Source organism: Panthera uncia, chromosome B1 (assembly GCF_023721935.1).
Source record: "Panthera uncia isolate 11264 chromosome B1, Puncia_PCG_1.0, whole genome shotgun sequence".
NCBI classification, from domain to species: domain Eukaryota; kingdom Metazoa; phylum Chordata; class Mammalia; order Carnivora; family Felidae; genus Panthera; species Panthera uncia.
In genome coordinates, this window is record NC_064811.1 from 138,910,419 (window position 1) to 138,922,952 (window position 12,534).

Below are 12,534 nucleotides of genomic sequence, written 5' to 3' on the forward strand. Positions count from 1 at the left end.
TTTCTTTCTCTGCCCTTTACTCAATTGCACTCTCCCCCTCCCCCCAAAAAGATTTCTGTTTGTACCCATGAATCTGGAGATGCCAGTTTGAAATCCAAGTGAAAGCCTCCATTGGGCGGTTGCATACAGGAGACTGATGGTCCAGAAAGAGGCCAACCTGAGAAAAATTTTGAGCTCTCAGCACAAAGGTAGCTTAATTAAAGATCGATAATACCACCTAAGGAGAAAAATTAAAGAGAAAAAAATGAGGACGCTACAGAAAACTCCTAAAAGTAATACAAATTAACAAATTCTTAAACTCACTAGTAATCAGGGAAAAGAGAGTTAAACCAACATCGATTTCTCCTATTAGATTAACAAAAGTGAAAATGACCCTTAATAACCAGTTGGCAAGGATTGTGAGGGAAATGATACACTATCAGTGGAAATGTTAATAGATACAGGCTTCCTTTTTACACTTTAAAAACAACTAAGACATAGGAGGAGGATGAAATAAACTTGATTTTTTTTTAAACAGCATATTTCAATTTTGTAAGTAAGTTGTTCAAGTATATCATTTTGTATGCATATAGTATTGCTACCAATACTTTTTTTTCCCCCTCTCTTTTTGAGAAACTGGATTTCATCTTGTTCTTCAGGCAGACCACCTTATCATCATTTTATGCAAGACCACACTCTTATTGTTTTTAAATATCTCCCTTCATTCTTGTTCTCCACTCCTGTTCTCTCTTCCTCCATTCAGTACCTCCTTTAATGCATTTCATTTTCCTTTAAGACTGGATGCATTTTTGTAAGATTATAAAGTACTGCTTTGTGGGTCTAAGTCTGTTTAATTTGGGGTGCCTGGGTGGCTCAGTTGATTAAACGTCTGAGTTCGGCTCAGGTCATGACCTTGTGGCTCATGGGTTTGAGCCCCACATCTGGCTCTGTGCTGACTGCTCAGAGCCTGGAGCCTGCTTTGGATTCTGTGTCTCCCTCTCTCTCTGCCCCTTCCCTGATCGAGTGCACTCTCTCTCTCTCTCTCAAAAATAAATAAAAAACATTAAAAAAGTTAAGTCTGCTTAATTTACCGATATGTTCATTTGATCCACATGTACTGTATAGGAATTCGTTTAATTTATGTTGGACTTTGCTTTTTAGTTCCTGCTCTTCACTTAAAAACAGTATTGGTTATGTGCTTTTACAGTGCTACATGAATGGTATTAATACTTTATTTTTTGTCTACAATCTTCCACTATTCACCAATAATAATAGATTTTCTTTAGTGATTTATCTCTTATCAGGTTAGCTGAAGAATATTATGTATGTACAGTATTATTTACTATGGGACTCTGTTATACATTATACTGGATTCACATGAATACAAAAAATATTTTCAGGTGTAAAACCTTTTTATCCTCAGTTAAATCTTTTAAAAATCTTGTTACAAGCTTTAAAATTTAAAGCTTATACAAAGTAGAGAGAATGGGAAATGAACCTCCATGCGACAATCACCCAAAGTCTTACAACTTAAGAATCACTTCAGAATTATGTTATATCTCTGTCTATATCTCAAAAAAAGAGGACAGATTATTTCTCAATAATTTTCTAATAAAATTAGTTTGTACATTGAACCAATGCTTGCTTTATATTGACACCTTCAGTGTTAACCTTCTGTAAGGAAGAAGATCTTTCAGCAGGTAACCCAGCTGGGCAGGTTCTGGGTTGAAATCTCTTTTTGACACTTTGAAAGTCATAAAAATGCAAACAATAAAAGAAATTGCCTGGGCGCCTGGCTGGCTCAGTCCATGGAGCATGGAGCAGGAGACTCTTGATCTTGGGGTTGTGACTTCAGGTCCTACATTGGGCATAGAGCTTACTTTAAAAAATGAATGAATGAATGAATGAAACTGCCCTACATTGTTATTATGAAGAAGACTCTAAAGTTCTTAGGCCAAAGACACTTAAGGGCTTATTATAATTATAGGACGCCCCCCACCTTCTCTCTTTCACGCCCCTCCCACTTAGAGGAGGAGCCGGGTTTGCTGGGTGGAGTCATCTCAGCCGGTCCCTCCCATTTATAATGTGGATTTCCCTGCAGATTGTGCCTCCCTGCGCAAATAAAGGGACCTTAGCAGAGGCTCCAGGTAAGCTGGGAGAGGGAGGATGTGGGTGCGGGAGACTGGAGCGGTAGGATCCGTGGCCTCTGGAGTTAAGCGCTCAGTGCCCCGTGAGAGACCATGCTTGGAGAGACCATGCTTGGAGAGACCATACCTCGTCAGGAATTGTAAACTCTGGGTTTGGCTTATTTCAAAACACATCCCTTGTAACATGGTTCCCAGTCTCTCAAAGAGCCTTGTTAAGAATCGCCTGAAATGTTTGCTAAACTCACCGATAGCCAGATCCCACCCTGCCCTAAAGGGGAAGTAATACCTGTTTCAAAGCCCTGGGAGGGGCTGGTCTGAGGTTGAAGTGGAATTTCCTTATAGGATGTCTCAGAAATGGTTTGCGGTGGGGCGAGTGGAGGGATAAGAGCTATGGGCCCCTGTACCCCTGATTCTCATGCCCTGCATGGCCTTCTTCTTACTTAGTTTAACCAATCTGCCTTCTTACAGAGGGCAGATTAAGTTTCAGTGAGGTTGAGTAGTTTACCCAAAGCCACCGAGCTTGTAAGGGAGCAACAGGAATCTAATTCGACAAGTATTTAATGGGTTCCTGAGCTGAGTGCTTAAGGATCAATTATAAGAAATCAAAGTACACTCTTGGTGGTTAGTGTGGAAGACAGAGCTTGACCTCAAAACACAACAGTAATTAAGGTTTACGGAGGGAAGGTGTCTAATACTGAACCTTGAACTAGGATATTGAGATCAGGGGGGATGTTTGAGATCTGAAGGGAGAGGAGGAACTAAGAAAGGACACTGAGCGATGGACCAGAGCTCTGCTGGACTTTAGGTCAGCAGTGTTGCAATGTCCTCTGGCCATAGGGAGGTCAGCCTGGAGAAAGTGAAGGAAGAATTGGGGCTGAAGCCAGCTTGGGGGCTGGGTGCCAGACAAAGGCCCTGACCATGAGGGGTCTTGGGAGCGCAGTGAAGGATTTGGGGGAGCCTGGGCACTTTCTAAATCCTGTACCTGTGTAAGCAGAGGTAGGAATGGCAGGGGCCTGGTAGCCGCTGGTCCCGGGTCATCCTGGAGAGTCCACAAGTCTGAAACTCAAACCACTGTAAAACAAGTTTTTGATAAATTTGGTGCAAAATGTATTTGGTAAAAAAACTTCACCTGACACAAAGCTTTTTGTATCCTATAAAGGATAGCTTTAATTATCTCACTTGCTTTAAATACACATGAATTTTGCATAAATATTACAGTGTTTAATTAGGAAGTGTTTCCCCAGACTCTTTTGGGGATGTTCACATTATACTTGATGTATGTACTATATTCTTTTTCTAAAATATAACATTCCAAATATAGTAGTAGTCCAGTGGTCTCAGGGGAAGAGAATGCGGGAACTGGAGTGAGGGATTAGTTGAGAAAGTGGGAAGTCTCCTGCTTCCTTCGGTCTATAATGAATTGTTTGCATCTTTCTACGTCAATACATTTAGTACTACCACCTTTCTTTAAAATCTGCTTGCTGGGCGCCTGGGTGGCTCAGTCGTTAAACGTCTGACTTCAGCTCAGGTCATGATCTCACGGTTTCGAAGTTCAAGTCCCATATCGGGTGAGCTCGAGCCGCACTTCTGGTGAGCCTCGCTTCTCTCTCTCTCTCTCTCTCTCTCTCTCTCTGCACCTCCTGAGATTCTCTGGCCCTCAATCGCTTGCCCCCCCTCAAAAAATAAAATAAAATCTGCACTTAAGTCTCTTCAAAAGAATGTATGTGACATGCACGTGATGTAGTTTATTCAGCCAATACCAACAGTAGAGATTTCTAATGTTTCCACTTGTTTGAAGTTCAAATCAGTGCTTAAGAGAACATCTTTGTATGTATTTGGATATTTGTTCACATTATATGTGTGTTAAAAAAAAAAAAACAACAACACTCAACTGAGTAAATTTTAAAGATCTCAAATCTAACAGAGAAGAACTCTGAGGTGCTGTACAAAATGAAAAAATTATAGGCAGAAGGGAGCGGGAACAAGGAAATTATACAGGCAAAAAAAGCAAGGTGAGTTTCCTTTAGAGGATAGCAAGGGTCTATCAGGCAGATCAACTAGGCCTGATCAGGTGACTCCTGATGGAAAGACTCCATTTCTGGGAGAGTTAAGTCTTGGTGACATGGGGCTTACCCCATTTTGGACCCATTTTCTTGTTTTTAACATGTGATTTTTGGAATTAGTATCAGTGGAATTAGTAGGGCAAAGCAGAGTTTTTAAATCTTTGATGGATATTTCAGCATTGGTTTCTAAAAATAAAAGGTTTCTACTTCACCAGTCTACGGTGTTGGAAATTCTACCTCCCAAAGCCAAAACAGGGTATTATTCTTTTCAATTTTACCAATACAATAAGCATAGTTAAAGGGGAAAAGCTCTTTTTCAGTTTGTAATTCTTAAGTTATTAATAAGTTTCTGTGTTTTCCATAACGTGTTTTTATGCTTCTTTTTCTGCACTGGGAGTTCAGGTTTTTAAAATTTGTTTTACTTATTTTGTAGGTACTCTTTGTTCAGAGATAGGATTTAATTAGTAAATAAAAATATTTTTCCTTTTTTTCTTTTTACAAATTCATATGTCTAGATGTTATTTCCTGGCTCTCACTACGCAACAGCCTGTCCAGAAGCACATTGAGTTGTTGAAGGGGAGCAGAATTTGCCACCCCAAAATAAGCTCTTCTGCATAAGGATTATTTCAAGCTGATTATTTTTGAAAGAGGGCAAATGCTGGATAATGTTTGGAAAAAGAAGTTGCCCTTTTGTGAGGGTAATTTACATTCATAAAAGAAATATCCATTTGTAAGGGTTTCTTTGCACTCTGTATCGCAAGAGGGGGATGACTAAATCTCTAGAAACCCTTATCTTTGAAGAAGGCAGGGACTCAAATCTGCATAACAACCTTACTCTTGTTTACTCTGCTTTGCCAAATAATCTCCCCAAACTGCTCTCCTCCCTTGCATCTATTTTTTGTCTTTAGCTGGAGATGGTATTTAAAATGGTGGCTTGGGCCATTTTGGGGGAGTTACTCCACTTTTCATGGGTATCTCCATTGTATATGGAGGTATACATATTATAAAACATATATTTTTTCTTGTTAATATATCTTTTTATAACCGGGGAGGCTCAGTCAAGAGCCTAGGAGGATAGAGGGAAAATTATATTTCCTCCCCTGTACCTTAGAGGAGCAAGGATGAGAAAAGCAAACCAAATATGGTAAACGTGAATTCTGAGCCATCAGAAAAACTGTGTTTTAAGCTTCAGAATTGAGGAGGTCTCCTTAAGTTCTGTACTCTCATAAGACAAAAGTTTATAGTGATATTATAATCATTCTTTACTTAATTCTAAGAGTTTGGGATTGTAGGGGAGGAAAAATTTTCCCTTCTGTCCTTTTAGGTTCTATAGCTAGTTTAAGAATTAAGTTGAGATAGAAGAATAAGAAAAAACTTTAATAACCTATTTATGCAAAGGAATCTCACAAAGATATGAGACTCAAACGACGACCCAGACAGACCAGATGATTGGGACTTCCATGCCATCCAGAGCTCAGGAAAGAGCCAGAAGTCTGGAACCTTTGCGGTTGAGGGAGGCAATTCCCAGAAAGGTGAGTAGAAAAAAGTCTGGTAAACAAAGGTTCTTATGTTCTGCAGGTAAGTCTCTTAGGTGAAAAAGTTCTTTCCGGTAATAGCTCTTTTTGCACTAGTCCCCCTTTATAATGTAAATTTCCTTTATAATTGCAAATCCCACCCTCTCCACAAAGGGGGAAATTACTTTTTTAAGGCAGTTAAGATTGAGGTAAAGGGCTTTTCCTGCTGGGTCTCGAATGCCTTCCTCAAACTAATTCACATTACTAATGGCCTATTTTCGGGTTGCATGTGCTGAACCCCTTCAAGATGTAAAATGAATTCCTCCCAAGTTACATGGATAGGTGTCTTAATTTGGCTGTGCTACATCTATCTGTCCCAGAGCCCATGCCCTTTCCACAGCCCACGTTGGGGTGAATGGGAGGTAGATGAGATGTAGGGATTGTGGTACCAAGTAGGTAGGAATAGATAGAGCATCATAATAAAGGCATGGAAATAAAAGATTGGGGTTAGAAGAGGGTAATCTGACTAGAATTTGGTAATGGGTAGGACCACCTGAAACAAACACAGAGTTGTTTTTGTTTGTTTGTTTTTTTAAGGAAGTTATACTTCATCTGCAAGTAATTCATGATTCGAGGAAACAATTGTTCTCCTGGTTAAGAAAGCTGCTTCGCTCGGCTTTCTTTTCTCTGTTTCCAAAGGCTGGAGAGGACTTGTCTAGTTGAGTTGTGACTGGTTGCAGGCTGTGGGAAGGGCTCTCCTTGGCAGCTGGAATTAAAGGCCTGAAGATTCACAGGACTTTAGCAGCGGCCAGCAAAGTGAGGACTGAGATTTTACAGTGTATCCACTTCTCACTGGAGCCCAAGCTCCTGAAGAAAACCCACCTCAGTCCAGTCTCTCATTCACAGCCCAATGGCAGTGTCATCAGCCCTGGCAGGACTCCAGGCCGAAGCCAACTGCCCCATCTGTCTGGACTACCTGAGAGACCCCGTCACCACCGAATGTGGGCACAACTTCTGTCGCTGCTGCATCCAGCAATCCTGGGCTGATCTCAGCGACAGGTTCCCTTGCCCCGTCTGCCGTCACTCATGTCGAGAGACGCACTTGAGGAGCAACACCCAGCTGGGAAGGGTGATCGACATTGCCAAGCTCCTCCACATCAGCAGGAGCAAGAGGAAGAGGCGGGACGAGAGGCATCTGTGTGAGAGGCACAACCGGGTCCTGACCCTCTTCTGTGAGGAGGACCTACAGGTGTTGTGTCCCGCGTGCGTGCGGCCCCCTGACCACCAGGGCCACTGGGTGAGGCCCGTGGAGGAGGCCGCCTCTCACCACAGGCAAAGGCTCGGCAGTTACATCGAGCCCCTGAAGAAGCAGGTGGCTGATATTCAGAAATTAATAAGCATTCAAAGCAAAAAACCCTTAGAGCTGAAAGAGAAGGTGGAAAACCAAAAGCTGGAACTACTCTCTGAATTTGAGTGCCTGAAGCAATTTCTAGATCGTGATCAAGCCGCAGTTCTTTCTCGGTTAGCTGATGAAGAGAAGGACATTCAGCAGAAACTGAGTGCAAACATAACTGCATTTTCAAACTACATTTCCACCCTCAAAGGTCTGCTGAGTAAAGTAGTAGAGAACAGTGTGCTGTCTGAGGTAGAATTGCTATCACAGATTAAACATTTCTACAAGAAGTCTGAGGATGAGATTAGCCCATCAATTTTTTCGATCCAATTAAGAAGAGAAGGTTGCAGTTTTCCTCCCCAGTACTCTGCTTTGCAGAAAATTATTAAAAAATTTGGAGTGGACGTGATCCTAGACCCTGAGACGGCACACCCTAACTTGATTGTCTCTGAGGATAAAAAAGATGTGAGATTTGCAAAGAGAAAACAAAACGTTCCTTACTTTCCAAAAAGATTTACAACCAACACAGTCGTCCTGGGTTTTCCATATTTTTATTCCGGCAGGCATTTCTGGGAGGTTGAAGTGGGAGACAAGTCTGAATGGGCTGTTGGGATTTGCAGAGACTCGCTTCCCACAAAGGCCAGGAGATCTCTGTCAGCCTGGCAGGGATGCTGGAGGCTTCAGCTGCAGGGGGATCGATATAATGCAGTGGGAGCTGTTCCAACACTGCTACTGTTAGATGTGAAACCCAGAGGCATTGGCATTTTCTTGGACTATGAGCTGGGTGAGATCTCATTTTATAACATAACTGAGAAATCTCACATCTATACTTTCACTGACACTTTTACTAGACCGCTTAGGCCTTATTTCTATGTAGGACCCGATTCAAAGCCTCTCAGAATCTGTACAGGAACAGATTGTGAATGAAAACTCCCTGGACCATCGTAATAGTTGTTTTGTTTTAAAGAATGGAAGGTGGGGGCGCTCGGGTAGCTCAGTTGGTTAAGCGTCTGACTTCAGCTCAGGACATGATCTTGATCTCATGGTTCGTGGGTTTGAGCCCTGTGTTGGGCTCTGTGCTGACAGCTCGGAGCCTGGAGCCGGTTTTAGACTGTGTCTCCCTCTCGCTCTCTGCCCCTCTCCCGCTTGTGCTCTGTCTCTCGAAAATAAATACACATTAAAAAAGAATTGGAAGGTGGGCAGGCTCTTGTGGGTGTGAGGGTGGATTAAGTTGGTCAGAAAGTGCAGATGGAGTGTGCAAGCAAGGGATTGACCAAAACAGAACTGGTCAGCTTCGCCTCAGCTCTATCAAAGTTGTGTCATTAAAACATTGTGCTATTATTGTCATGTACAAGTTGTGTACTAGGCAGAGCAAACTGTAACCTTAGTTTTCCTAAAGGGCACAATTGAAAGGGATGGGGCAGACATCAGAGGGAGTGGCAGACCGTTTTTTCCTTTACCCCAATGGGGCCAGCTACTGGCAGCACTCACCACATCTGCCTTTTTAGAAACCCTCTACATAGTTTTCATTTCATCCTAAATTCTTTGTTATTATGCATTGTATTTTATAGCATGGTGACTCACAGCATTGTAGAAAATTGGAAAGTCTTATTAGTAACAGACATTGCAGTTTAGAAACCATGTCAGAGAATATAAGATGAATCACCAAGTAGTAAAAACTATTCGGGCATGATGGCAGATCTATTTTTATTCAGCATTTTCTTACTAGGATAGCTAACATTTAGCAAGTCCTATGTCCCAGGAGTTACAGTATTTTCAAAGCAAATACTAAGTGCAAGGCACTAGGCTGTTAAAGAAAACAAGTGTACATGTTTAACCCTGGACACTGCACTGACTTCACCAGAAGGATCTAGGTTCTGTTCGTTTTCTATGATGTACTTTAATTTGCAAAATGTACTTACTTTGCATGAAGGTGAAACTATATAGCTATGTGCATATGCTCCAAAGTTAACTTTCATATCTTTCCCTATTTTGAATAGAATTTTATATCTTAGCCTCTTATTTCCATCTTCATATTGATGTCATTTCCCTTTGTTTTTCTCTTCCACCAAAAATCTTTATGTTTTTGAAGAAAATAGATACAGTCAATGTGTGGGTCATTTTTTTGGAGTCTGATTTATTGAACAACTGAAAAATACTAACTCAGTGACGGAAGTGTGAATAGGGTGTTAGGTGACATCAGGGACCTATTTATTTTGTTAGATGTGATACAATTATGATTCAGGAAATGTCCTTATTCTTAGAAATTACTAGTGAAATATATAAGGGTGCAATTTTGTTTCTATGATTTCTACTAAAGAACTCCAGCCAAAAAAAGGTGGGGGGGGTGGAGCAGGGAGGACACAGAGCAATAAATGAAGCTAAGTGACAATGCTGATAATTCTGGAATCTTGGTGATAGTATATGGACATTCGGTTTATATACTCTTATCAAGATAGAAAGCTTCTGCACAGAAACAACAAAACTAAAAGGCAACTGACTGAATGGAAGAAGATAATGGCAAATGATATTGGATAGGTTAGTATCCAAAATCTATGAAGAACTTATCAAACTCAACACCCAAAAAACAAATAAATCAGTGAAGAAGTTATTCAAAGGATACAGAAATGCTGATTCGAAGGGACACATGCACCCCAATGTTTATATCAGTGTTACCAACAATAGACTATGGAAAGGTCCCAAATGTCCATCAATATAGACCATGGAATACTACTCGGTGATCAAAAAGAATGAAATATGGCAATTTGCAACAACATGGATGGAACTAAAGTGTATTATGCTAAGCAAAATAAGTCAAGCAGAGAAAGATAAATATGATTTCACTCCTATGTGGAATTTAAGAAACAACAGATGAACAGGGGAAAGGAAAGAAGATAAAAATGAAGAGGGAGGCAAACCATAAGAGACTTTAAAAAATTTTTTTAATGTTTATTTTTGACAGAGAGAGAGATTATGAGTGGGGCAGGGGCAGAGAGAGGGAGACACAGAATCTGAAGCAGGCTGCAGGCTCTGAGCTATCAGCACAGAGCCGGACATAAGAGACTCTTAAATACAGAGAACAAACAGGGTTGCCGGAGGGTGGTGGCTAGGGCGGTGGCTAGGGCGATGGGCTAAATGGGTGATGAGTATTAAGGAGGGCACTTGTTGGGATGAGCACTGGGTGTTGAATCACTGGGTTCTACTCCTAAAACCAATACTATACTGTACATTAGTTCACTTGAATTTAAATAAAATTTTAAAAATAAATAAAAATTAGCAAGGGTATTTCCTTTTGTCTTTGTGCACCAAAGTAAGGTTTCTGCATGGACTCACTCTGCCATCTCTACCTGAAGTTTGAATGGGTGCATTTACAGTTGAATGAACACATTTATCTCTCCTATCTTATCTAAAATAGGTTTATATTGATTTTGGCTAGTTCCACATTTCTTGAGTTTTGAGAAGCTAGCTGTTCTTGAACTACAAATATTAACTATCCATTTCCTTAGAATTGAGTGCAGATTGGATGTCCTTTGAGCAGTTACTAGGTGGGCTCTCTATTGGCTTTACATATTTTTTTTTTTTTACTGTAATAGTATAATAAAAGATGCTTTGCCTCTTCTATTGTCTGTTGCCTAGTTACATTATATGAATTATGACAAACTTCAGGATTACATTTCACTTTCCTTTAGTTTTCAATTGGACTTTTTTTGACAACTGTTTTTGATAAATTCCCTGTTAATACAACATGGTTGCTCTAATAAAAAAAAGAAAAATAGCCATATAGAGATTATTGGTGTGACCCTTTCCCCTATTCCCTTAACAATACAGGCACACACACATACCCACACACCCTTCCTATTAACAGCATTAACATTTTGTGTATACCTGTACTGATTTCTTGGCATGCATAAATCAGTATATATTAAGGACTTTTTATGTGCACTAATTTTTTTAAATATATTTTCTAAAGTTTATTTTGAGAGTGAGAGAGCGCAAGCAGGGGAGGGGCAGAGAGAGGGATAGAGAATCCCAAGCAGATTTTGCACTATTAGCACAGAGCTCAATGCGGGGCTGGATCTCACCAACTGAGATCATGACCTGAGTCCATATCTGGAGGTGGATGCTGAAGTGACTGAGCCACCAAGGCACCCTGCCCCCCCCCCCCCTTTTTGCTTCTGGTGCAAAAAGGTGGTTTTATTCAAGCACAGGGCAGAAAGAACTGCTGTGAACTAACTTTTTAAATCAATTATTCCATATTTATGTACTTTATTTTTTTAAAGTTTATTTATTTATTTAAAGAGTGTCTACAGTCAACATGGGGCTCAAACTCACAACCCCGAGATCAAGAGTCAAATACATGCTCTTCCAACTGAACCAGCCAGGCCACCCCTATGTGAACTAGTTTGTAATAAAGCCAATATATTAGGGACAGCAAGAATGGAAGAAAGGAGCTTTGCAGGTAACTTAAGGATTTAAGAACAATGGGAGGCCATGGAGAGGTTTGAAGCAGGAAACAATATGATCAGATTTCTATCTCATTGGCTATGTCACTCTTACATTCAGATTTTTGGGTATCTAAATTTAGGAGTCCTCAGTAAATGCTTAGAAACTGAAGCACTGAAAGTAGATAAAACTTAGAGAAAGAATGCTGGGTGAAAGTCACAAAATTCATAGGACTAGCTGAGAAGGGGACTATCTAGGAAGATTATTTTCCCTCCCCTACAAGGGTAGAGGGGTCCTGAGATTAAAAAGTGAGAACAACTACCTCAAAGTTTAGAAGGAAAGAGAATGGAATACAGACCACAAGAGGAATATTTGGTCTTTGACCTAGAGAGGTTAACTCCTTGACTTAAAAAAAAGGTAAAGAGGATGGATAGGATGAGATTTTGGATCTACTAAATTCATTATAGAAGTTTAGGGATTTCCCATCTGACAGGCTCTACTTTTTAATCTATATATTTACATTTTTATCTACATATTCATGAAATTTGTTTTCTTGGTATAAATTACTACAAAAAATATTAAAAATTTTGTGGGTTCTGGTTTCAAGTCATGTTTAGAAAGTCATGCCTATATCAAGTTTGTAAAAATGGTCTCCAATGTTCTTTTATATCTTTATATTAAGGTTAATTTTATATGTCAACTTGACTGGACAGGGGGTACCCAGTTTAAACATTTCCAGGTGTGTCTTTGAGGGTGTTTCCAGATGAGATTAGCATTTGAATCAGTGGATACAAGTAGACTGCCCTTCCCTTTGTGGGTGGGCATCACCCAGTCTGTTGAGGGCTTCAATAGAATAAAGGAGGAGGAAGGAGGACTTCACTCCTATTTTTCTGTGCTTGAGCTGCCACATCTCATCTACCTAGGATTCAGGCTAAATCACACCACTGGCTTTCTTAGGTTTCTGTTTATAAATGGCAAATCACTAGACTTCTTGG

At 40.4% G+C, this 12,534-nt stretch overlaps 1 protein-coding gene across 1 annotated transcript; it reads left to right on the forward strand.

Annotated features, from left to right (window-relative positions):
- The first annotated feature begins 6,606 nt into the window (after positions 1–6,606).
- On the forward strand, positions 6,607–8,224 carry LOC125923179 (tripartite motif-containing protein 75-like). Its single transcript, XM_049631284.1, has one exon. It carries the CDS (start codon positions 6,614–6,616, stop codon positions 8,021–8,023), a length of 1,410 nt encoding a protein of 469 aa, XP_049487241.1. The 5' UTR covers positions 6,607–6,613; the 3' UTR covers positions 8,024–8,224.
- The last annotated feature ends 4,310 nt before the right edge of the window (positions 8,225–12,534 follow it).

Excerpts from the sequence above, each read along its gene's own strand:
- LOC125923179 (XM_049631284.1), top strand. The coding sequence starts at position 6,614 with ATGGCAGTGTCATCAGCCCTGGCAGGACTCCAGGCCGAAGCCAACTGC.